Source organism: Neoarius graeffei, chromosome 2 (genome assembly GCF_027579695.1).
Source record: "Neoarius graeffei isolate fNeoGra1 chromosome 2, fNeoGra1.pri, whole genome shotgun sequence".
NCBI lineage: Eukaryota > Metazoa > Chordata > Actinopteri > Siluriformes > Ariidae > Neoarius > Neoarius graeffei.
This window is the reverse complement of record NC_083570.1, coordinates 102,945,621-102,972,401: the sequence shown is the minus strand read 5'-3', so window position 1 is coordinate 102,972,401 and position 26,781 is coordinate 102,945,621. Positions and strand designations below refer to the sequence as shown.

The 26,781-nt window shown below is 41.4% G+C and overlaps 3 gene segments (V, D, J or C); 1 reads left to right on the top strand and 2 right to left on the bottom strand.

Moving 5' to 3' along the window:
* The window catches only part of LOC132882078 (probable non-functional immunoglobulin kappa variable 6D-41), a 293,957-nt gene that overhangs the window by 38,919 nt on the left and 228,257 nt on the right, over window positions 1-26,781 (bottom strand).
* Window positions 927-4,850, bottom strand: LOC132875745 (probable non-functional immunoglobulin kappa variable 6D-41). The segment is given in 3 exon segments: window positions 927-965; window positions 4,369-4,709; window positions 4,802-4,850. Coding segments are annotated over 3 exon segments (429 nt in total).
* LOC132875738 (Ig kappa-b4 chain C region-like) lies at window positions 4,972-7,070 on the top strand. The segment is given in 3 exon segments: window positions 4,972-5,055; window positions 5,678-5,762; window positions 6,540-7,070. Coding segments are annotated over 3 exon segments (489 nt in total).

Here is a 26,781-nt window from a genome sequence, read left to right as displayed (position 1 = left end):
TGCCACTCACAGATATGTAATTTTGGATCATTTTCCTCAATAAATAAATGAACAAGTATAATATTTTTGTCTCATTTGTTTAACTGGGTTCTCTTTATCTACTTTTAGGACTTGTGTGAAAATCTGATGATGTTTTCGGTCATATTTATGCAGAAATATAGAAAATTCTAAAGGGTTCACAAACTTTCAAGCACCATTGTAGTTCTAATATGCATAAAAGTGAGTGAGTGAGAGAGAAAGTTTAAACTTTCACTGATCAGAAAGTCAAAATGAGAGATTTCCTGGAAATTACAGGTGTATAAATGTAGTAGAGAAATGGCAGAAGTTGAGTCTTTCACTTTAATTCCATCAGGATTCAGACTGACTACAGAGAATTAGAGGTGAGCAGCAAAAGTTCTTTCCTTACTATCTTTATGTCTCATGTTGTTGTTTTTTCTGACTGTAGAGATGAATCTCATCACTAATCCATCATTTGGTGTTATTTCTCCTCCAGTCTCCTGCAGTGTGTACAGTACACTGTGCTCCAGAGTCAGACAGGTTTACTGAATCATCACTGAGTTTAAACATCAGAGTGACAAAGAAAACTAACCAATGAAGAAATCTTTAATCAGACAGATGAGTTCTGTAAAAATAACCACAATGACTGAGTGTATGTGTGTGTTCTCCAGGTGGTCCGGTGGTGAACTCCTCCGTGTCTCTGCTCCCTCCCTCCTCTCTGCAGCTCTCTGAAGGATCGGACTCGCTGCTCTCAGCCTATTCTCCACAGGGGGCGCTGCTGAGCTGCACCATAGATGGTGTCGAGGTGAACGAGGGGGTTCTGACCAGCACAGAAGAACAGAAGGACCCTTCAGCACCCTGACCCTCTTCAAAGAACGCTGGGAAGAGTCCGAGGTGTTCGGCTGTACCGTCTCCCACCACAACACCACTCAGATCACCTCGTTCTGAAAGAGCCGCTGTAAAGTCCACTAGAATAGAAGTGTACACTTTAAAACATATTTAGAAGACTGAAGTGGAGTCAGTGGTGTTGCTGTCCTGAAATAAAGCTTAAATGTGGAATTCATGTCTCCTTTTTCAGTGGTGAAGTGTCTTTGACAGTGATTTGGATCAGCACCTTTAACAGCAGGTCGAGTGCAGCGCTGTGTGTTGTGCTTGAGTGAGTTCAACTGAAGAACCATGAACATCTGCTGAAAGTGTTGATCTATTCTGGGACTCAGAGCTGTTCATGCAAATGAACTGTTACTGCTTATTTCTCTGACTGGGAAGAATCTGCCTAAACTCATGAAAAATCTAACAAGTACATTTTAAATATACTGAAGAATAATCTGATCGCTGAGAAAACATAAAAATAGTCATAAACCATGACAGGAGTGAAGACACTGAAAGACACAAAATGTTGACAGATTGATGGGGGGAATGACATATCGAGGCAGTCACTGAGTCTGATTCAAGACCTAAAATCTCTTCCAATTGTACAGACAGAGAGAGAGAGATCGGTCTCTTCTCCTGAAGGTCCTGATCATGCAAACTTCTTGGAACATAAGATATGCTTTAGACACTTTCATGTATATCTCCTTGGATAAAAGCAATAAGACAGCAAATTAGAATTCAGGGATTAAAAAAAAAAGAAAAGAAATTAACTGGATGGGAAATCTGTGTATTGCACTACGTCTTACTGAAGTGAATGTGGCCGTCGCTAATCAACGTTACAATGTCTCCATATATAAATGTGCACAAGTGTGTAAAAATAAAAGGTGAATAATTTTAACTAAATTCAGTACATGTATTTTTTTTTACTATATTGTATTTTCAGGGATCACTGTTATTGTATCTAGTTAGCAAATGCACTTTGAAACTGCTTCATTTCTCTGTTGTGTTGCAGTAGTGGTTCAGTGGTTAAGGCTGCGAGCCTACCACACAGGTTTAATACTTGTCATTTTTAGGGCATACCTAACAACATGTGTTTTCTTTCTCTCTCTCTCCCCCCCCCCCCCCCCCCCCCCAATCTGTCTCTCTGAGTTACATGTTGGTCCTGGGATTGAGATGCTGGCCTCTTCTGCCCCTCGGACCTGCTTGATCCATCCTGGTGCCCTGTGTCTGGTTGGAGTTTTATCGCACCACTCCTGTGAAGGACGGCCCCATGAGGACAGTTGAGGGTTACACCTGGAGGATGCTCTGGACTCTTACAGTCATGCTTTTATGGCTGAGGACTACAGTTGTCTTGCTAACTTTAGGACTGCAGTTATCATGAACAGTTTTGCACTCAAGTTTCCATCAATGAAGAGTTATAACATCAACGAAACTGTCCTCATGTTAAAAGTGTTAATATTATAGTCAGGCTGTCTGTTGTTGCCCAAATGAGGATGGGTTCCCTTTTGAGTCTGGTTCCTCTCGAGGTTTCTTCCTCATGTTGTCTGAGGGAGTTTTTCCTTGCCACCATCGCCATAGGCTTGCTCATTGGGGATAGATTAGGGATAAATTAGCTCATGTTTTAAGTCGTTCAAATTCTGTAAAGCTGCTTTGCGACAATGTTTATTGTTAAAAGTGCTATACAAATAAACTTGACTTGACTTGACTTGACTTGACTTGACTTGAAGGCTCTGAGTAACAGAGCAGAAGGTCAGGGGATCGAGCCTCAGCACTGCCAAGTGACCCTTGATTAAGGCCTTTAACCCTCTCTGCTTTAGGGGCGCTGTATCATGGCTGACCCCAGCTTCCTAACAAGCTGGGACACATGAAGTAAAGAATTATCACTGTGCTGTAATATATATGTGACAAAAAAGGTTTCTCTTCTCCATTATTCAGTGTGTATAAAACTAGGAATCTCAGTGTAGTCCAGTGGGAAAGAAACATAATATATTCACTTCTGTTCATTCTGATATTCTCAGTTTGTGCTATAATGGCAAAAGTTAATATATTTATGATTTATTTGTGCTTGTTGATGACAGGGCAATACCTGTTTACATGTACATTTATTGAGATTTTATATATATTTTCTTCCAGGTCAAGGGTATCATCAGGATTGGAAGAAGCTGGTCATGTGGAGGAGAGAGTGAGGGAGAACAGCATGAAGAGAGAAAAAACAACAGCAATGTCTTTTCCATTGTGCTGAAAGTTTTGTCCTGTATAGATAGTGGTTGTTAGTTCAGTAAATTGAGTTTGACGAAACTTGACAAACATGGAGGTAATTTGCAGTTTCCATCCAAAAGATCCATTGTTGAATGAGTCAGGAGGCTGTATACCTGTCAGCTCGGTAGCCATTAGGTTTTCCCACATGGACTAACTGAGATATTAAGAGAAGTGAGCTCTCTCACCAAACCAAAGTAGTTTAAAAGCTCTGGCTGGTCCACGGAGACTCTGAGGATCGACCATACACCAGTCAGAGCTACCACGGTCTGAGCTGTTCTTCAGTCCTGAGTACAAATACAAGTGGATTCAACTTGTGTAGAATGCAGTAGACTAATGTCAAGATAATAAAGTACTGAACAAGCACTTGAATGACCTCATTGGACAGAACTGCCCAGATTCTCCTGATCGAAATGAAAAACCTGCATAACGGAATCAGGTTAGGAATATGAGGAGAGAAGGGTTGTTGGTTGTCCAGAACTACCTCAAGGTTTCCTGTCTTGTCAGATGTTGTGATCCAAGGATTCTTCAGGGAGATCACAAAGTCCTGACATGTGGATGCAGCAACAGAGAGATGCAGCAGCTCATTCTTGCTGAGGTTTAGTTTCAGCTGATGAACTGCCATCGATGGTGATGAGGAGAAAGTGTGGAGGATTCAGGTAGTGAGGGAGAGGTATAAATAGATACTGGCAGGTAGGGCAGGGAGAACAAGCATGCAAGATACAAAGTAATGATCTGAAAAGTAGAGTGGGGTAACGCTGATACCTAGAGCTCAGGAAGAATGGCTGAAGACCAGGTCCAGAATGTTTAAACTGCGGTGTGTTGGAAAGCATGTGGAGAAGGTCATATTGAAGGAGTGCCGGAAAGAGAGAAGAAAAAGACAACAGATAGAAACAAAGACATAGAGCAGAATAATAACAGTAACTGATATCTGGTCAGAAAGAGAAACTGTAATGGGGCAGGACTAGTGATAGAGGCTGAAAAAAGAGAGACATTTTTCCACCTTTTTTTCAGTTCTGACAAATAAGCTCGAAAAATACATAACTATTGATCTTACAGTAGTGGATGTGATGGACTGTGTGCAGTGTGGTGTGGTTAATGTGAGTTGTGAGTTAGTGTGGTGTGGTTCCTCTCCTCCACAGAGGGTCATTGTGTCGTATCACATCCTCCAACTCAGCACCTGCAGTGTCTCCCAGCTGCAGCAGTGCAGTCTCTCTACAATCTGACTGAGGGAGGTTTTTGTACGACTCTATAACACTGTGTGAACAGGTTGCTACTGATGGAATGGAAACTCTGACAGTAATAATCTCCTGCATCTTCAGTCTGGACTCCACTGATGGTCAGAGTGAAATCAGATCCAGATCCACTGCCACTGAAACGAGCTGGAAAACCTGACTCTCGCTGATTTGCAAGTTTAATCAGGAGTTTAGGAGCTTCTCCAGGTTTCTGCTGATACCAGTGTAAGGGTTGATTACCCCAACCTTGGTACACCTGGGGATTAGTTCTACACTTGATGGTGACTGTTTCTCCTGGAAGAGCAGATTTCACTGCAGGAGTCTGAGTTACTGTGACTTGACCTCTGCATTCTGAAAAAAAAAATATATCATGAGACAAACCTGAAAAAATTTATTGTCTGAACCAGTTTGTTGTAAATATAAAAGGCAAAGCCGTGTCTGACCTTGAGTCCAGAGGATCAGTGTCCAGATGAAGACGGGGATCAAAGTCATGGTAGCTGTGGGTGAAGTTGCTGTAGCAGCAGCTCTCAGTCATGAAGTGTTAAAGTCACAGCGCTATAAACACTCCCAGAGCACTGAAGCATGTGCTGCCAATGCAAAGTGTCCTCTAAGTATGGAAACACCTTTACCACATTCCCCCAATCTTACTGTAATTCTCACACTACTACAGAGTTATTGTGTGAATTTTACTTGTGGGGTCAGATGGAGATTTTCTGTAAAACACTTTGAGGTCTAAGATGCATAAATAAGTGAATTAGAGAGAGAAGCTTCAACTTTCACTGGATGGTGTTTGTACTGAATGTTAATGAGTTTCTCACTGTAGTGGATTTATGGTGGAAGAAGCAGCATCAATGTTGGCAGTGAGTAAATACACACTCATATTTTTGACTCTAAATTAATCTTTAGTTTATTGTAGGACTTAAATATCATATCATAACTTTCTATCAGTCTACAGAAGCAGTGGAGGAATTATTCTCACTTTAGCTCCACACATTCAGTCATATATTGTAAATTTCTCATGAGAACATCAGCATTTTTACTCCATGAGGCATTCTGGGTAAATCCTGTGCAACTGCAGATCTACATTTTGTGAAATTTCAACTTTTATTTTGTGTAATTTATTTGTGTTTCTTACGCACTAATTGCATCCTTAGTTTCGATTGACACTCTTGGTATATAAAAGAAAAAAATAAAACAGTAAAATGTAGTAAAACAGTCAGAGAGTTAGTGCATTAATCAGCTGATGTGAGCAGAAGTTGGTGTTTTGTAGCTGTTTTGTAATAAGAGGTTTAAATGGATGGAGAGAGCAGTGAGTTTAGAGCAGCAGGGTTTTTGTACGGCCGCTAAACCTGTTTGTATCACTGTGGATCACTTTTGGTGGAGGAACCAAACTGTCTGTGGGCCGTAAGTAACCTGTTTACTAATTACTGAAATGGAGTGTGTTCAGATTAATGACTGAAATGGAGTGTGTTCAGATTAATGACTGAAATGGAGTGTGTTCAGATTCATGTTGTAATGTGTAATTAGATTTATTTTTCCTCCAAGTTCAGAGCAGATGTGATTTTTGTGTCACGTACTTCTGTTCCTCAAATTTCCCTTATTTTAGAAGTTTGAAAAATGTCTTTGATTATATTGCTGGTTGTTTATTATAATTTAAAGCTTAAATGTATTTGATTCTACTGCTGGTAGTTAATTATAATTTAAATCTAAAAGGAAAGTAGATATCATTGTGCAAATTACAGATGACATTTTTGTTGAATGATTTTAATGACATTTAATATCTTAGAGACTGTGAGTCCAAAAACGGATTTAAATGTAGAAACCAAAACTGAATTTGCTTAAGTGGTAAATATTCTGTATTTTAAATGTGGCTCATTCATGTTATAAAATGAGCTTCATATTTTTAATGACTGAATACTTGGTCTAATTCAATTTTCCTGTCCAGGGCTAACTGTAATATACATAAATGATTATAGATCTAAGATGTAAAAGTGTTTGAATTGAGTGTGAAACGTTTGTGATGCTCCACTGAACTCAGTTCTGCTCTGTAAGACATAAAGGGAAGTGAAACACACAGTGAGCTGAAACGAAGCCTGAGTGACTGACAGCTGTCCATTCCTGTCTCAACTCTGTGTGTGTGTGTGTGTGTGTGTGTGTGTGTGTGTGTGTGTGTGTGTGTAGGTGTCACTCAGCCCAGTGTGACGGTGTTGCCCCCCTCCAGTGTGGAGCTGCAGCAGGAGAAGGTCACACTCATGTGTGTGGCCGACAAGGGCTTCCCCTCGGACTGGACACTGAGCTGGAAGGTTGATGGGAGCAGCTGGAGCTCGGGGGAGAGCCGCAGCACCGCCGTTCTGCACGCGGACGGCCTCTACAGCTGGAGCAGCACGCTGAGCCTCCACCCGGAGCAGTGGAGGAACAAGGTGGTGACCTGTGAGGCCTCCAAAGACAACCAACCTACTGTGGTGGGCAGAGTGAACACAGAGCAGTGCTCAGAGCTGTGAGCTCACACACACTTTACTCAGCTCACCTTCTACTGCTTCACTGTGTGTTACATGTGGCCTTTACTGCTCCAGTGTCCCACTTTCATCATTTCATTTGTGTTATTAACGTGAGCTCACACACTCCTCAGTTTAACTCAACTCTTCTTCTTAATGATCACTTACATATGTGTTAAGTGTGTGTATCACTGCAGTGTTCTGCTTTGAATTATTAATAAAAGCCTTTGAATCATGAAACACTTTTGTTGCACATTATTGTTCATGTACATCATAAAGAAATCACCAATGCACCTGTCTCAGTTTCTGTTATGGACAGTGATATATATAATATTAATATTATAGATATTCATTTTAAAGACTAATAATAATAATAAATATAGCTGCAAGCAGCAATGTGGGGGCCAAGCAGGCTATGAGCCTAGTCATCAGGCTCGCAGAATGCATTTGGGCCAGACAGATGGTCACGAGCACCCACAAGAAGTTTCATGTTGATATACCATCGTTTGACTGAGATACAAGGTCATTTGCTGTTCGGCGGCTTCACCATCAAATTCGATTGACTGTGATGGCTGAAATTACTTCGTGTACTAGGTGTGTGTGTGTATGTGTGTGTGTGTGTGTGTGTGTGTGTGTGTCCTAAAAGACTGCTGAGATATGAGCTGAATGACTTATGAGCCAAAACATATTTTGTATAGTAATAGCACTCCCTAATGGCCAATGTGCACCAAATTTGGTATGGGCCCTTGGGGAGGGGTGGGGCATAATCCCAACAAGTTTGGTTAAGAAATGTCAAAGGGCTGCCGAGATATGAGCTCACTTCCTGTTTGACGTCTTCACAGCTGCGTTTCATTGGCTGCTGCGGCCAAACAGTTTTAAAATTTCAAAACACTGAGGATAACTTTCGTCCAATGATGCTATCAACCAAGTCTGGGCAAATTTGCTCAAAAATTGAGGGAGGAGTAGCAATTTAAATGATTTTAACAAAATTCAAAATAGCGGAAAATCTACCAGGTGCAATATGACGGCATAGGGTGCGTTGGATTCGGTTTGACCGATGGATTCCAGCGATACTACGTTTTTGACAATCAGCCGTACGGTTCAAAAGTAACAAGCAGAAACATACTTCCAAATTTGACCTGTTGGTGGCGCTAGAGAGTTTGAGGTGGTGAGCTGAAATTTGCTGACAAGAACCTTGAGGCAGTCTAGAATCAGTGTGCCAAATTTCTCAACCTCTCGTCAGACGGTTCTATGGGTTGCCATAGAATTTCATTGATTTTAACAAAATTCAAAATGGCGGAAAATCCTCAAGGCAGAATATGACGTCATATGGTGCGATGGATTCGTCTTGACCCATGGATTCCAGAGATAGTTGAATTTTGTTTCTATCCAAAACGCATCATGAGATATGAGCCAAAAGTCATTTTTCCTATTTATAGCGCCCCCGAGCAGCCAATATGTTCCACATTTTTTGTGGGGCTTTGTGGTGGTGTGGGGCATAATGCCACCAAGTTTCATTAAGATATGCCAAAGGGCAGCCAAGATATGAGCACACTTCCTGTTTTGCGTCTGTGCAGCCAATTTTGATTGGCTGCCACGGCCAAACGCTTATGAATTTCAAAACACTGGGTATAAATTTTGTGCGGCTTGGTCCATTTATGCTATGTACCAAGTTTGGGAGAAATTGATCAAAAATTGAGGGAGGAGTAGCATTTTAATTGATTTTCACAAAATTCAAAATGGCAGGAAAACTATCCAGGCGGAAAATGACGTCATGGGGTGCGTTGGATTCGTCTTGGCCCAAGGATTCCAGGGATACGAAGTTTTTAGAAAATCGGACCAACGGTTCAAAAGTTACAAGCAGAAATGTACCTATGACTTTGACCGATTGGTGGCGCTGGAGGGTTTGAGGTAGAGGCCTGAAATTTGCTGAGAGGAATGTGGAGACTGTCTAGAATCAGTGTGCAAAATTTCACAACTTTTTACCAGACGGTTCTATGGGCTGCCATAGACTTGCAGAGGCGGAAGTGGACTGAATAATAATAAGAAGAAAGAAACAATAGTAACACTATGGGTGCCTTCGCAGCTTCGCTGCTTGGCTCCCATAATAATAATAATAATAATAATAATAATAATATTCAAGAGAAAGTATCGACAGTGAGGATGTGAATTAAATTATAAAGCATTTATGTTTAAAAGAGAGTAAGTGGAATGCTTCATGTTACTTTCACTCATTGGTGAATTGGGGTCTGGTGTGATGGTTATGGTAATGCTGTTACACCTACTGTATTAATCACAACTGTAAACCTGGATGTTACTCAGACTGAACTCAAATCAATAGTCTGTTACAAAAATCATCAGTATTACTTTTGTAGTGAATTTCCGACACTAAAAGACATGTTACAATTTACTATGCTGGGGCGCTGCTAGAAATTTTGGGCCCTCTAAAAAAATATAATAAACACCCCCCTCACCCACCCCTGCAAAAATAAATAAATAAATAAATAAATAAATCACTTTCCGGTGGCACGGTGGTGTAGTGGTTAGTGCTGTCACCTCACAGCAAGAAGGTCCTGGGTTCGAGCCCCGTGGCCGGCAAGGGCCTTTCTGTGTGGAGTTTGCATGTTCTCCCCGTGTCCTCGTGGGTTTCCTCCGGGTTCTCCGGTTTCCCCCACAGTCCAAAGACATGCAGGTTAGGTTAACTGGTGACTCTAAATTGACCGTAGGTGTGAATGTGAGTGTGAATGGTTGTCTGTGTCTATGTGTCAGCCCTGTGATGACCTGGCGACTTGTCCAGGGTGTACCCCGCCTTTCGCCCGTAGTCAGCTGGGATAGGCTCCAGCTTGCCTGCGACCCTGTAGAACAGGATAAAGCGGCTAGAGATAATGAGATGAGATGAGATAAATCACTTTCCTTAGTTTATCCAGAGGACGTGTTATTAGTGCTTTAATTAATTATTAGTGTTAGCGAGTTATTCATTCAATAAAATCTGAGCTTGTCAGACACCAGTAATGACCCCCTGGATCTGAACACCTCCACTGAATTGATCACAGAAGACACAGACCTTGTTTATGGACCTTGTGCACCAACATCATAGGTCAGAGGTCAAGTTTGTTTATCTGCCATATTGGGTATCAAGCCGCAGCTCACTTCACACGCGGAAATTTTTGGAGATTGATTAAAATTTTCAGTCAGAATGGCTTGTTGTGTGGCAGTCGGGTGCTCAAACAGAAAAAGAATGGAGGGTTTATCATTTTACTGGTTCCCCGCTGATCAAGAGTGGAGTAAGAAGTGGATTGCTGCCGTTAAACGTGTTGACTGGGAACCAAGCGAACACTCGAGATTGTGTGCCCAACATTTTGTGTCAGGCAAGTGGCTTCTACCCCTGTAACGTTAACTGTTTCAGTATAACGCATAAATAATATACATTTTTGTAATAAACATGATACGCTTGCGCATTTTCAATTTTTATGTTTCCTAAATCCCTGACTCATGGCATTCTACATTGCCATTACTAAAACTAGTAGTAGATCTAGTAATATCTATACATAGTAGTGAGTACTACTACTAATTAAAAAACAATATCATGCTACATGATTTGATAATAGCGATATGCAAATAAGATCTATTCTGAAAAGTCAATGTATGGTACGCACCTGTGAAGAAATAACAAAACGCTTTTCACGCATATGAACTAGCACATTCCGTACCCATCCTGAGGAGAAATATCTGTAAGCTTCTAGTGACTTGTAGGCTTTTAGTGACTGACCACTGTAACCCCCTGGCGTGTTGATTAGATAATGATATACATCGGGGTAACTTACGTCTGGCAGCTCATTACTTGAACAATCAAGCGCAGATTTGGTTTCACTCTTACTAATCATATATGGGTCGACCCCTAAGGCAGCAATCTTATCTCTATAATGATTTTTTGCTGTGATATCCAGGGATTCAGCATAAGTCAAAAGGCAGACTTGAGAAGAAGACATCGCGACAGCGGGTATCACTATCAAACTTGCGAAAGCGTGATCCCCAATATGGCAGTGTAAACAGATAATCACGTGACCATGACGTCACACGCACAAGGTCCATACCCTGATATTACTTTTCACCCCTCAGTGTCAGTCTTTAGTTCGAGACCTCCCCAGGCTGGAGCTCGTAGATAAGTATAAACTTCGTGTAGGCTGGCCTTGGTGTCTCAAACAGATTTCCAAATTTATCCTGATGTCTCCTTCATGTACTGACTCATTATATGCAGTTACCTTTCTAGGTTGATGAATAATTATTTAATTCATAGAAGAAAATTACATGATTCGTTTTTTTTTCTTGGCTGTGCCAATTTAATAAAAAAAAACTGGAAATACAGTAATCCACAATCCAGTGAGAAAAACTCAACATTCATCAAGTGATTAAATAAATTAAATTATACATGAAATAAATTATTAAATAAAGACTTGAACAATAACAACAATGAGCTAGATAACCACTGTACATACTCTACATGCATTTTTAAAGTGGCTTATGTGCTTTGTTGTGCAACAGAGGGGAACATTTATTTAACACGCTCATAAATTTTACATCAACAATTTGGTCATACCATGCTGCCTGCAAATGGATGCATCGAAAACAGAAGCGCGAGAATATTTTTAACACCAAGGATTCAAATTCCAAAAGACAAACACTGAACCTTCTTGGTAGCAAAATCATTGATCAACTCTTTAAAGTCAAGTGGCAGAGCCAACTTGCTTTTGATTGAAAGGTCTGCAAGATTATTCAGCCTCTCCTGAGCCATTGTTGATCTCAGATAGCTCTTGATCAGTTTCAGCTCACTAAATACCCTTTCTCTACCAGCAACAGTAAATGGAAGTGTGCAAAAAATCCTCAGGGCAATGCAACCCTCTCCAAAAATGCTCTGGAGTTGCAATTTGTAAATTGCATTTAGGAGAGAAAGACAGGTGCAGTCAGAGTGGAAAGTAGCAGAAAATATTGAATAAGATGCCTGATTTCACTCTCAAACTGAGGTGTGAGGTCCCTTGCGTACTTAATTATCAGTGGCCAACACAGAGAAGAAATAGTACTGTCACTTATCTGCCCAACTTTATGTGTGGCTGCAAATTCTTCAACAATATTTGCTATGGTTTGGAACCGAGTGTCCAAGTCACTTATTATCTGCTCCAGGGCAGTGAAAAATACAGTATTTCAAAATGTTGTTTCTGCTCTGTCTTCCTGACCTGCTTCCTCTGAGGTCTCATCCTGGAACCTCTTCCTCTTCTTCTCATGGCTGAGTTCTTTTCTAAACTGAGGTGGAACCCCCATTTGATTAGCAATCAATGATGCCTCAGAGAGGAAAGAATCTCATTCATTTCTAAGAGCCTGCATCTCATCTTAGAGTGCATTTACACTGGCTGCCTCCACCTCAAGTGATATTTTCCCTGACTGGAGTATCACATTTCTCTCATCAATACATTGCAATACTTTCATCCAAATGGTCAGAAGTACAATGACATCAAACAACATAAAGTACTTCCTTAGACCAACAGCTTCAGGTCTAGCCTCACTTGTGAGACTGCATGAGCTGAGTATGGAGCCAAGGGCCTCAATGACATCAGGTTTTGTTACATGTTAAACAGCATCAATCTGTGCACTCAAGCAATGTACATGCAGCACCACTTAACATCACACATCTTGTACCCGTGGTCACTATTCAGAGCGCTATGAGAAGGTGTCATGGTCCTACCTGTGGGCTTCTCTCTTCAGGTAACATCTCCAATCAGCATTACCGGCCATGCCCGCACTCACTTCCTCTTATTATCTTTCAGTGACTGTCATTGGCTGTTGCCGATCACCTGCTCTCCCCCTGTGTGTATTTAAGCTGCAGTTCTCCCTAGCTCCTGTGTCAGATCGTCTGCAACTCTCAGCCTGATTCCTGCTCTGTGTTCCTACTACTCTGACTCCTGAAGATTTCCTGTTCTGTCTGACTCTGTCTGCTCTCCAGCCCCGGTAACCTGATCTGCCTTCTGTTCTGTCAACTCTGCCTCTTGCCTGCCCCTCCTGTACCTTCGCCTGATCTCCAGCTCGCCCCGCCCTGCTGCTCGCCTGCCTCTCCATCTGCCTGGTGTGAGCTACCCTGCCTGGAGCCCTACTCTTCTGCCCTGGTAACCTGATCCTGCATTTCTGCCTCCTATCTTGCTACCTGATTTGTGACTCTGTGTTCCAGCCTGCTTTCTAGCTCCTGCCTGCTGAGGAACTGTTTGCTGGGAGACTGTCTGTAACCCTAGCGCTGTCAGCCCTACAGCCACACCTCTCTGACTGCGCCTGGTCCTGTCTCTTCTTTGAAGCTAAGCAGGGTTGGGCCTGGTCAGTACTTAGCTGGGAGACCTCAGATGTCACCACCAGCCATCCCTGCCTCTCAGTTCTCCTGCCACTGGACTTCACCCACACACGTTCTTCCCTTTCCCCTATTATTAATAAACTGTGGTTTGAGCGCATTTGATCTCCTCTCCTGTCTGTTCCGTGACAAAAAGCCTTTTTAATCCATGTGAAAAAAGAGCACAAGGAATGCAAAAAAGAGCATTTGCACTGTCACTTTGAACTAACCAGTCCCTTTAAACCTTTTCTCTGCTGTTTGATGCCTTGGGGTATTTCAAGTAGTCTGGAAATGGCTTTCCCTCTGAATCTTTGGGTATTTCTTTGTCTTCCCTTATTGCCAATTTTCTAACAATAGTTGCCCTGTCACTGTCGCTTAATTTTGCTGGCCACAAGCCTGGCTCAACTGACAGCAGATCATCTAGTTCTGAAACCAGTGTATGTGACTCAGTGACTGAAATGTCCCTGATCTCAGCCTCACTTTGTTTTTTGCTCTTCACTGCTTCCTCCTCCTCATCTGTGCTGCTGTCACTACTTGCACTGTCATTCTTAGCCTCTTCTTTTTGAATATCTCTGGCCTCCTCTTGGGCTGCATCATGTCTTGAAGAGGGCCTTGGCTCCAAACTATCCATAAGGCACATAATTCAGAATCAAGTCATATAATTGTACTAACACAGTATGTTTTGAGAACCATATGTATGTATTACGAACATTTGGATGGAATGAGCAGCATGCTTGGTTAGTAACATTAGTTGATCAAAAAGGGAAACAAATTTATGATCTTAAAAGTGACAATGGCATTATTCCCTTTACATTGTAAGTCAAGCTATCTAACAGTCTTTTTAGCCAGTTTTTGTTCATTTCATATGCCAGTTGTCCATTTCATTACTGGAATTTCTATATGAACGTTATCAGCTAAAATTGTACTTGCTTGCTATAGCTAGCTGCTCACTTGGTAAATGCATCATAAAATACTAAAAATCAGTCTACATAAGCCTTAACCCCAAAGCCCTTTATTCACAGATCCATTGATCCATCCATTATCTGTAGCAGCTTATCCTGTACAGGGTCGCAGGAGCCTATCCCAGCTGACTACAGGCAAGAGGCAGGGTACACCCGGGACAAGTCACCAGGTCATCGCAGGGCTGACACATAGAGACAAACAACCATTCACACTCACATATACGGTCAATTTAGAGCCACCAGTTAGCCTAACATGCATGTCTTTAGACTGTGGGGGACACCAGAGCACCTGGAGGAACCCCATGCACATGTGGGAAGCTGAGGTGGTTAGTAACATGCTACATTTAGTCCGTTACATTTACTTGAGTAACTTTTTGGATGAATTGTACTTGTAAGAGTAGTTTTAACGCAGCATACTTTTTACTTTTACTTGAGTATATTTGTGAAGAAGAAGCGGTACTTTTACTCCGTTACATTGGGCTATATTCTGCTCATTACTCACTACTTTATTTTTATTGATCCGTGCGATGCGTGGTCTGTTTATATTTTGTCAAGACTTCCAGCAGAGGCTCTGTCACATGACAGCATCTCACCAATCAAATGTAGCAGCCAGAGCCATAGTGGGAGGAGCTATGGTTTAACTCCGTTTTGCCAATCAAACAGAGCCAAGCCGCCATGCGCGCCCGCGCACAAAATTCCCACGGCAAGAGCAGTCCCGGTGGAAAAGAGCACGGAAGCAGAAGAAAAATGGCAGAGACAACGGCCAGCGTTTCTCATCAAGCCGAAGAGGCACACCCCTGGCCACACACACAAACCATGTTCACTCTCCAAACAACAAAAATAATAGTTATGTTATGCGGTGTCACATGTGTCTCCCCAAACCAGTGGACGTTTCAGCTTATAAAAACTCAATGTCAAATTTAAGGAAACACATTGCAGAAAGTAGGCTATGTGCTTTTGGCTGTCTTCGTACGCAGACGTTAGCCCTGTTGTAACATCATAAATAACTGTAAAATACATTGTTTTGTGGAAATGTATTGACGCACTGTGGCTTCAGACGGCAAGATAACACACACACACACACACACACACACCAGAGAACCAAGAAATAAAACTACAAAAAATCTTCCTAACAATCACTTTTTATTGATGTGAACTCAAAAAATGCTCATGAAAATAAGGTTGCTCGCCTAATGTCAGCTCCTCAATAGCGTTACAGTTGTACACGGCTCTGGTCAAAAACTGGGAATGGAAGACTGGTGAAAACTTACTCAATAACAAAACACGTAACATATCGTTTGTGAAATCTCCATTTTTCAAGCTACTGTATTTGTTGTGGATTAGAGGGATTTGTGAAGACTTTAGGTGTTTTTTTCTGTGAGATTTGTTTTATTATTTGTCTACTAGTGCTTGTTCACAAAAGGAAGGGCATTAGCTTGTTAGATTGACCGCTTGCTAGCAATCCCCACCACCACCCAGCCAAGCTGGGCACTGGCAGCTAGTTAGCAACCTTTTTGCTTGTTACTTCCACTTGCTAACTCCTCTGCGAGATGGATCCAGTAAACAACTTTTTGGGAGATGAAAGGATTAACATCGTTGATCGCATCTTACAGGATTATTTCCAGTCTTTTTCGTACGAGGAGATATTACGTGTGATGTTCAGCTGCTGTTAAAGCTGAACAGTCACTTCATGGAGTGAGCGTGCACGTGCACACAGTGTTATGGTTTATGTGCAGACCGCCTTGAGCTTCTTGTTGTTATTGTTAATACATAGAACTACACACACACAGTTTGTGTGAAATATATATGAAATCTCTGCCTGTTATGACATCCTGATCAATAAACAAAAGTTACTCAGCACTTGAGTAGTTTTTTTCACTTGGTACTTTTTACTCTTACTCAAGTAATTAATTGGACAACTACTTTTTACTTTTACTTGAGTAATATTATTCTAAAGTAACAATACTCTTACACACACACTTTTTGGCTACTCTACCCACCTCTGGTGGGAAGAACATGCAAACTCCATACAGAAAGGCCCTTGTTGGCTAATGGGCTCAGACTCAGGATCTTCTTGCTGTGAGGCAACAATGCTAACCACTACACCACCATGCCATCCATTATTCGTAGACTTCTCTGTAAATACATTATCAATAATACACTGCTCACCTCCTTCTGCTTCAACTGGGAGGGGGGGTTAAGGCAGGGTTCCCTAATCCTGAGGCTGCATCTGTGCATGTTGAGTGCAGATGTCATTAGTGAACAAGCTAGTTATTAGCATGCATCTTAACTTACAGTAGGTGACACACTAGCTGTATCATCAAAGTCTTTTATGTCCTGTCGGATGGTCTGCTCAGCATCGATGGTCATGACCGTGGGCAACTAGCCCAGCTCGACTCTTACAGAGCTTGCCACAGGTTTCACAGATGAATTCCGTTGTTTGGCAAGGTTCATGTCTCTTACGTCTTCTGTCAGACTCCTTTGTCACCAGATCATTTTCAAGTTTTTTGGCACCTTGGTGGAGCTTGTGCCACCAAGAAATATGATCTTGGACAAGCTTCTCCCAATCAGCTCTGATGTCGAATAATTTCAGGTCATGCTTGCAAACGTCGATGAAGCAAAGCTTTGGATGCCCCTGTCACGTTTACCACTTGCAAGCTGACCGTACAAAATTTGGTGGGGGAGACGAGAGTGGGCCATGCGGGACACATGGCCCAACCAATCCAGCCTATGTTGTTTCAGGATTGGATACAGGCTTGTGGTGCCACATCTTTTGTGGATCTCCAAGTTTGGAACTTTATCCATCCATGTAACCCCACAGATCTTTCTGAGGCATCTAAGTTTCCTTTCAATGCGGGCATGAGACGCCCATGTCTCACTACTGTAGAGCAGAGCGGACAGTACGCAAGTTTGGTATATGTGCACTTTGGTATGGACTGTAAGACACTTGTTGTCCCAAACATAACTTTCCAGTTTCCTGAACAGATAGGCAGTCTGGCCAATGTGTGAGTTAACTTAACGGTTTAGATTTCCAGAAGATGAGACCGTGGAACCTAGGTAATGGAAGTCTTCGACCGTGTCAAGAGGGCTCTCATTGATGGTGATGTGAGGAGGGGGTGCATTTATTGAGAAGGCAACCGTCTTCTTCACATTAATTATTTGGCCAGATTTGTCACAGGTATTGCTGAATGCGTCACGTGTACCTTGTAGCTTGGCTACACTATGAGAGCAAAACATGGCATCATCAGCGAAAATTAGTTTGTGTATCAGAACTGTGCTGGTTTTTGACTTTGCCCTGAGGCGCGCAAGATTGAAAAGTTTGCCATTGCTCCAGGTGCTAAGGGCGATGCCTTCAGGGTTTGGAAAAGTGATATGTAGCCGGGTGGATAAGAAGATGCCAAACAGAGTTGGAGCCATCATGCATCCATGTTTAACTCCGCAATTAACTGTGAAGGCTTCTGAGAGGTCACCATCAAAATCTATGCAAGCAGACATTCCGTCAGGAAATGCTTTGATGATAGCTAGGAATTTAGGTGGACAGCCTAACTTGTGTAGTACCAGATACAGGCCTTCACAGCTGACCGAGTCAAAGGCTTTGATTAGGTCTATGAAAACAGCGAGTAAAGGTTTGTTTTGCTCAGTGCATTTCTCCTGAAGCAGATGGAGAGTGAAGACCATGTCGATGGTGGATCAATGCCTTCGGAAGCCACACTGGGATTCAGGATAAATTCTGTCTGCAAGAACCTGTAATCTCTTCAGAATTATACTGGCGAAGAGTTTACCAACCAGACTGAGCAAAGCAATGGCTCTATAGTTGTCACAGACTTGTCTAGACCCCTTGTTCTTAAAGAGGGTCACCAGCTTTGCGTCTTTGAGATCCTGTGGGACGTGTCCTTCACACCAGCATGATAACAACAGGTCGAGCAGGTATTCTTTCAAGACAGGGATGTCAAGTTTAAGAAGATCTGGAGGTATACCATCACTCCCAGGTGCCTTGCCTCTTTTCATGTCTTTTAGGGTGCTCTCAATTTCTTGCAAGGTGGGATCTTCATCAAGTTACTTCAATTCCGGGAGTTGTTCTATGCAGTCTAGCGCGGATTCATCAAAAGGTACGGGGTTGCTGTAGAGAGAGCTGAAGTGATCAACCTAGCGTTTGAGTTGAACAGGTTTCCCCAACAAGATGTTACCATCGGAGTCTTGCAAAGGCGCAGTCAGTTGAGGTGATGGCCCTAGAACAAACTTCAGGGCCGCGTGGAAACCGCAATGTCACCACAGTCATCGCAACTCTGAACATTTTCACAAACGTTGTCCCAGAACTCCCTCTGTGTCTCTCTGAGAATGCATTGTGCATTGGCACAAGCTTTTTTCATGGTTGCTTCATTCAGTGGGTTGGGTGCATTGACATAGGTCAGTCTGGAATTCCTCTTTTTCATCCAAAACTGGACCGATCTTGTCTAGGGTTAGCTGTATAGCTGTATAGTCTTGTCTACCTACCCATATAGTGGACTGACAAATTCACTGAGCTCTTTGCAGACCAAAATTACATTCATTACCAATCTCATTTTCAGTGGCAATAAAGGTAACCTATGAAATATTTAAGAAAAACAACACTGCATTGGAAATTAAGTTGTTAGCTTGATCATCCAAAAAGTGGTTAAGCCACAATAATAATCTTCTGTAGCATTAACATTAGCATGTGAGGTTAACAGCCACCAAAAGAAAAAGAGTGAATAAACATATCAGCTACCTTTCTTCGAGAAAAACTGGGTGCCTAACTGTCAGTCCTTTTTCTCTCTCTCTCTCAGCTTTCTGCTGCCTCTCTTTACATTTCTGGTAACCCGACTTCTTCATGATGGTTTCAATCTAGTGATGACTCACCATCAAATTCTTCCTATATCATGCGCAATTTACTTTAGTGCTTGATTTGAAAACAACAAACCTAACATGGTGTCATGCTCTGGCTCTCCCTATGCAAGACTGTACCATGTAATGAATAGGGACAGGGTGAAATATAAAGACTATCTAGTCTAATAATTTTGCAGAAAATGGAAAACCAAACCAGAAGGTTGTTATATGTGCTCATTTTAAGAGACAACATCTCATCTCATCTTCTCAAGCCACTTTATCCTGTTCTACAGGGTCGCAGGCAATCTGGAGCCTATTCCAACTGACTATGGGCAAAAGGTGGGGTACACCCTGGACAAGTCACCAGGTCATCACAGGGCTGACACATAGACACAGACAACCATTCACATTCACACCTATGGTCAATTTAGAGTCACCAGTTAACCTAACCTGCATGTCTTTGGACTGTGGGGAAAACCGGAGCACCTGGAGGAAACCCACATGGACACGAGGAGAACATGCAAACTCCACACAGAAAGGCCCTCGCCAGCCACGGGGCTCGAACCCGGACCTTCTTGATGTGAGGCGACAGCGCTAACCACTACACGACCATGCCACCCCAAAGACAACATTATTATAAAAATATTTTTATTAAATTAACTTACACATAATAATATTGTCCTCTGAGGGCCCCTAGACAGTGCTTGGCCCTAAGAATAGACCTAACTTCCCCCCCTAATGCCGCCCCTATCAGTATGGAACTAGTGTTTATTTGAATGTCCACAGCTTCCTGTCCCTGGTCCTGGAGTGTCCCCTGAACTGCACATTGTACTATTTTACCTGCACCAACACACTCACTCAAGTCAGCAAGCACTGTTAATTAGTGGAAACGTTAAATGAGGTGTGTTGAGAGCAGGGAAAGTGCTGAAATGTGCAAGACAGGGGGTCCTGGGGTGGACAAGGGGTAAACCAGGGTTAGGAACCTGTGAGTTAGTCAATGTCAGGACACCATGAACACTGATCAAACACATGACACCTCAAACAGCAAGAAGAATTACAGACATTAATCACTTGATTTAAAATTGATGTCTTTGTGTATTTTAATGTGTGTATGTCTTATTTATGCTTATATAATGAGACTCACTGTCACAGTTAGTGTTATAAGGCTCATCTCTAATGGCTTCATAATAGTAACAGCAAGTCAGAGATGAGGAGTAAAATTGGATTTAGCCCTTATTCAATATCACAACCAGCCATCAGTGCAGATACGGATCTGTTATCTCTAAAGCTGTTCTTCTTTCTAAAGATGTTTCAGGTGTGACAGGGAACACCACGACTGAGAGACCTGGGAAACTATTGATCTTACAGTAGTGGATGTGATGGACTGTGTGCAGTGTGGTGTGATGATTACTGAGAGATTTCTAAAGTAAGTTGTGAGTTAGTGTGGTGTGGTTCCTCTCCTCCACAGAGGGTCATTGTGTCGTATCACATCCTCCAACTCAGCACCTGCAGTCTCTCCCAGCTGCAGCAGTGCAGTCTCTCTACAATCTGACTGAGGGAGGTTTTTGTACAACTCTATAACACTGTGTGAACCAGTAGCCAGAGATATCATGCCAGCTCTGACAGTAATAATCTCCTGCATCTTCAGTCTGGACTCCACTGATGGTCAGAGTGAAATCAGATCCAGATCCACTGCCACTGAAACGAGCTGGAAATCCTGACTGTCGCTGATTCACATATTTAATCAGTAGTTTAGGAGCTTCTCCAGGTTTCTGCTGATACCAGTGTAAGCGGTCACCAGATGAGTCCTTGGACACTGCCTGACTGGTTCTACAGTTGATGGTGACTGTTTCTCCTGGAAGAGCAGATTTCACTGCAGGAGTCTGAGTTAATGTGGCTTGACCTCTGCATTCTGAAATAAATAGTATAATAACACAATATGAGATGAAATATTATAATAGAAACAGTAATTGTATTTGTATGAACACATTATTGTAGAGATAAAATGTGAAGCCGTGTCTGACCTTGAGTCCAGAGGATCAGCGTCCAGATGAAGACGGGGATCAAAGTCATGGTAGCTGTGGGTGAAGTTGCTGTAGCAGCAGCTCTCAGTCATGAAGCGTTAAAGTCGCAGCGCTATAAACACTGCCAGAGCACTGAAGCATGGGATTCAAATGCACACACACACAACCCCCCCCACACACACACACACACACACACACACACATTTTCACTACGGACATCAAGTACTGAAAACAGCCAGTCGGACAAAAAAAAAATCTGATTTTTTTTTTTTTTGGTGCTTTCCTTGACAAGCATTTTAAAGCGACGTACAACACTATATGCTTCATCTTCATCCGAGTAACTTCATATTAACTGCTTACTCTCTGCAACAAATCTGTTGAGATAATAATAACCTCTTCTCTGTGTGGAAGGTGTTCACTGTTTTTATTTCAACCAGAAACCTCAACCCTTTAAGGGCCCGTCCACACGAGTACGCGGCCTCACCCAATATGCTGTCGTTTTGAAAAAAATCTCCGTAAACACGGCATCGTTTCCAGAAATATCTGCGTCACACGGATTCACTGGAAACGACCCAAAATGCTGTAGCACATATGCCAGGTCTGTATGTGGTGCTGTGACGCCACCACACCAATACACTAAAACCGGAAGAGAAGCCATGGAGCATGCGTATAAAGGTCACGCACTGTTTACAAACAAGCTCATAACACGAGAAGAGTATGATCATGGCCAGCGCAACTCTGAGAGGAAGAGGAGAGTCTTTTGTGTTGACCGACAATGAAGTGGAACTATATGGTAGAAACCTGTAGTCCGCCATTGTTGTTGTTATGACGTGTCTCGCGGCAGAGGCTGAGGTTAAAGGTTAGAGAGGCGGGGCTTATACGTCATCGTTTCTGAAAAAATCCGCATTCGCCATCCAGACGACTCCGGGCTATCCGGCGTTTTAGGATTTTCCCACTCTGGGACCCGTTTTCAAAAAATACTGGTTTCACACCTTGAAAAAGCCAGATCTGTCTGGACGCGAGGCCGAAACGATAAAGTATTTATGCAGATTCGACAAAAACGTACTCGTGTGGACGGGCCCTAAGAATCTCACTATTTCCTATCTGTTGTCTTCAAAAACAACAGGAGGAAGGTTGGTGTGTAATTATATTTTACAAAATTCTATTCACAATGCTGGCTTCATGATTCAATTTAATTTGATTCTCTGAATATTTTGAACCAAATTTTAATGAAGAATACTTTGGACTGAAAAAACTCCATTTTGCATTTCAGAATCAACAATGCACATTTCTGTTTAAAACTAAATCAAAAGCTGCTACAAACAGAGTTTTAATATTGTAAACGGCGTGTCTTCGAAAGAAATAAATTTGTACATTCTCCCAAAAAACCTGACGTGTTATTTTAGCCAGTGACAGAGCTCCAAAGATGGCTCACATGCTTATTAACTGTTATAACATGGTTGTGAAACATGCGTTTGAACAGTGTCTTGCAAAAGTATTCATCCCCCTTGGTGTTTGTCATGTTTTGATGCATTACAAGCTGGATTTAAAATGGATTATTGGGGGCTAGGACCATTTGAATTCCACTTTAAAGATGCAAATTGCTATTTATTTATTTTTATATTGTGACACAAACAATAATTAAGATGAAACAACAGGAATCTGGAGTGTGCATAGGTATTCACAAAGTCAATTGATTTACATTGATTTACAGCAATCTTCAAGTTCTGCCACAGATTCTCACTTGGATTGAGGTCTGGGCTTTGACTCAGCCATTCCAAGACATTTAAATGCCCCCCTTTAAACCACTCCCGTGTAGCTTTAGCAGTAAGTTTAGGGGCATTGCCCTGCTGGAATGTGAACCTTCCTCCCAGTCTCAAACCTCTGACTGACTCAAACAGGGTTTCCTCCAGAATTACCCTGTATTTAGTGCCATCCATATTTTCTTCAATCCTGACCAGCTTTCCTGTCACTGCAGATGAAAAATATCCCCACAGCATGATGCTGCCACCACCATGCTTTACTGTAGGAATGGTGTTCTCAGGGTGAAGGGAAGTGTTGGGTGTGCGGCACACATGGCGTTTCCCATGATAGACAAAATGTTAAATTTTAGTCTCATCTGACCAGAGAATATTTTTCTGTGTGTTTGGGGAGTCTACCACATGCTGTTGGGCAAACTCAAAATGTGGTTTCTTATTCTTTTCATGTTTTTCTTGAAGCAATGGATTTTTTTCTGGCCACTCTTCCATAAAGTCCTTCTCTGTGGAGTGTATGGCTTAAAGCGGTCCGATGGACAGATACTCCCATCTCCACTGTAGATCTTTGCAGCTCCTTCAGTGTTATCTTTGGTGTCTTTGTTGCATCTCTGATTAATGCCCTCTTTGTCCGGCCTGTGAGTTTTGGTGGGCGGCCTTCTCTTGTCAGATTTGTAGTGGTGCCATATTCTTTCCATTTTGCTGTAATGGATTAAATGGTGCTCCGTGGGATATTCAAAGTTTGGGATATTTTTTATAATGCAATCCTGATCTATACTTCTTCACAATTTTGTCTCTGACCTGTTCGGAGTGCTGCTTGGTTCTCATGTTGCTTGCTTAGTGTTGCAGAGTCAGGGTCCTTCCACAACAGGTTGATTTATACAGAGATCATGTGACAAATCATGTGACACTTTGATTGCACACAGGTGGATCTTAATCAACTAATTATGTGACTTATGAAGTGAATTGGTTAAACCAGCTCTTTTTTAGGGGTTTCATATGAAAGGGGGTGAATACTTATGCACACTCCAGATTTCTGTTTTTTCATCTTAATTATTGTTTGTGTCACAATAAAAAAATATAATAATAATTTGCACCTTTAAAGAGGTAGGCATCTTGTGTAAATCAAATGATGCTAACCCCCCAAAAATCCATGCTTATGACAGCTTGTAATGTGACAAAACAGGACAAACACCAAGGGGGATGAATACTTTTGCAAGACGCTGTACATGAAGTAAAGAATTATCACTGTGCTGTAATACATATGTGACAAAAGCTTCTGTTCTCCTTTTTTTCAGTGTGGTCTCAACAATGTCATAAAAATGAGTGGTTATGGTTGGATAAGGCGCAGGTTAATGTTCATACCTTTTCTGACATCTTCATTCATCGGAAGCTGAATGATATCCAGCTACTTTTCACAAATAAAGCTCAGAATCTCAGTGTAGTCCAGTGGGAAAAACAATATATTCATGTTTGTTTACTCTGATTTTCTCAGTTTGTGCTATAATGGCAAATGTTAATATATTTATTATTTATTTGTGTTTCTTTATGAGGGCAATACCTGTTTACATGTTTATTTGATTTCGATTTTATACGTATTTTCTTCCAGGTAAAGGTCATGATCAGGATTGGAAGAAGTTGGTCATGTGGAGGAGAGAGTGAGGGAGAACAACATGAAAACAGAAAAAAACAACAACAACGTCTTTTCCATTGTGCTAAAAGTTGTGTCCTGTATAGATAGTAATTGTTAGTCCAGTAAATTGTGTTTCAGTTTCAGTTTATTTATTTTACCAGGGGGTACATATCGCCCAAAGCGTATTTCTGTGAGCCCTGGGGGGGACAAAAAGAAATAAGAAAATATACAATAGTAAATAAAAACTGATAATAACATAATATAATATTACAATAAGTAAATCATAAATAACTAAACAGGTAAACAACACAAAGTGAAGCTATTCCAAAGAATACAAACAAAGCTTGAAGGAGTTTGCATATTGTTATTTACTATTTACTATTACTATATAACATTTGTTATTCACCTGAGGTCTTTTACTGCTGCAGGTGAAGAAACAGAAAGGCCATCCAGAGTTACTGTGTAATCAGAAAACTTACTTCTAGCTGCATGTGGTCCTAGTACAAGTACTTCAGTCTTGTCAGAGTTAAGCAGAAGGAAGTTAATACGTAAGCATCCAGTGTCTAATGTCTTTTACACATTCCTCAATTCTATTAAGCTAGTGTCTCTCATCTGGTTTTGCAGAAACATACAACTGTGTGTCATCAGCATAACAGTGGACACTAATACAATCTTTATGAATAATATCACCCAGAGGTAACATATATAAAGAAAAAAGCAGTGGACCCAAGACAGAACCTTGTGGAACACTAAACTTTACCTAAGTATGTCTAGAAAAATCACCATTTACATCAACATACTGATAGCGATCAGTTAAATAAGACCTGAGCCAGGAGAGGGCCATTCCCTTAACTCCCACAACGTTTTCTAGTCTATCCAGAAGAATGTCATGATCAATGGTATCAAATGCTGCACTAAGGTCAAGCAACACAAGCAGCAAGGCACATCCCTGATCAGACGCCAACAGTAGGTCATTTATTACTTTAATCAGAGCTGGCTCTGTGCTATGATGAGGTCTAAATCCTGACTGATACATTTCATGAATATTATTCCTATGCAAATATGAGCATAACTGCTGTGCCACAGCTTTTTCAAGGATCTTGGAGATAAAGGGGAGGTTTGATATTGGCCGATAATTGGACAGCTGACAGGGATCAAGGTCAGGTTTTTTAATCGGGGTTTGATAACTGCTAGTTTAAAGGATTTGGGTACATAACTGATCCTAAGAGAAGAATTTATTCTTTTTAGAAGTGGTTCAATTACTTCAGGTATTACCTTTTTGAATAGACGTGGAGGTAAGGGGTCAAGTACACAAGTTGAGGATTTTGATGCGGAGATTAATGAAAGTAATTCAATTTCTCTCAGGGGAGTAAAACATTCTAATTGCTGATCTGATACAGTTATATTGTTAACTACAGGGTCACTTAGATTGTCTGACCTTAAATTAGTAGTTTGAATTTTTTTGTCGGATATTTTCAATTTTCTCATTAAAAAAAAAAATCATGAAGTCATTGCGACTACATACTGCAGGTGTGCATGTGTCTATAGTGGACTTATTCCTGGTTAATTTTGCTACAGTATTAAATAGGAATCTAGGATTATTTTTGTTATCTTCTATTTGGGAGGAGAGATATGTTGATCTAGCAGCACTAAGAGATTTTCTATACTTCAGGAGGCTCTTCTTCCAAGCTAATTTGAAGGCTACCAATTTTGTTTGACACCATTTACGTTCCAATTTTTGAGTGGTCTGTTTTAAAGTGCGTCATCATTATACCGGGGTGCTAATTTTTTCTCTCTGATCATTTTCCTTTTAAGAGGACCTACATTCTCTAAAGTATAGCGGAACGTTGACTTTAAGCATTCAGTTGCCTGATCAAGTTCTGCAGGGGCTGACAGTGACCCAATCAAAGTTGATAACTCTGGGAGATCATTTATAAAGCTCTGTGCAGTAGTTGACGTGAATGTACATTTAATACAGTAGCATGGTGAGGTGCATATATTATTACTCAGACATAATATGAATGAGATGAGTTAATGATCTGAGAACTTCAGACTGTGGAAGTATAACTATATTTTCTATGTTTAGCCCGAATGTTAGTATTAGCTCGAGGGTGTGACCACCGTTATGGATAGGTCCTATGACACTCTGATTAACCCCTACTGAATATAAAATGGACACAAATGCTGTTTTCAAAGGGTCTTCTGGTTTATTGAAGTGAATATTAAAATCGCCAACAGCTAAAGCTTTGGCTAAGGAAATAACCAGGTCTGACATAAAATCTGCAAATTCAGAAAGAAACTCAGAATATGGCCCCGAGGGGCCTGTAAATAATAAGTAACGGA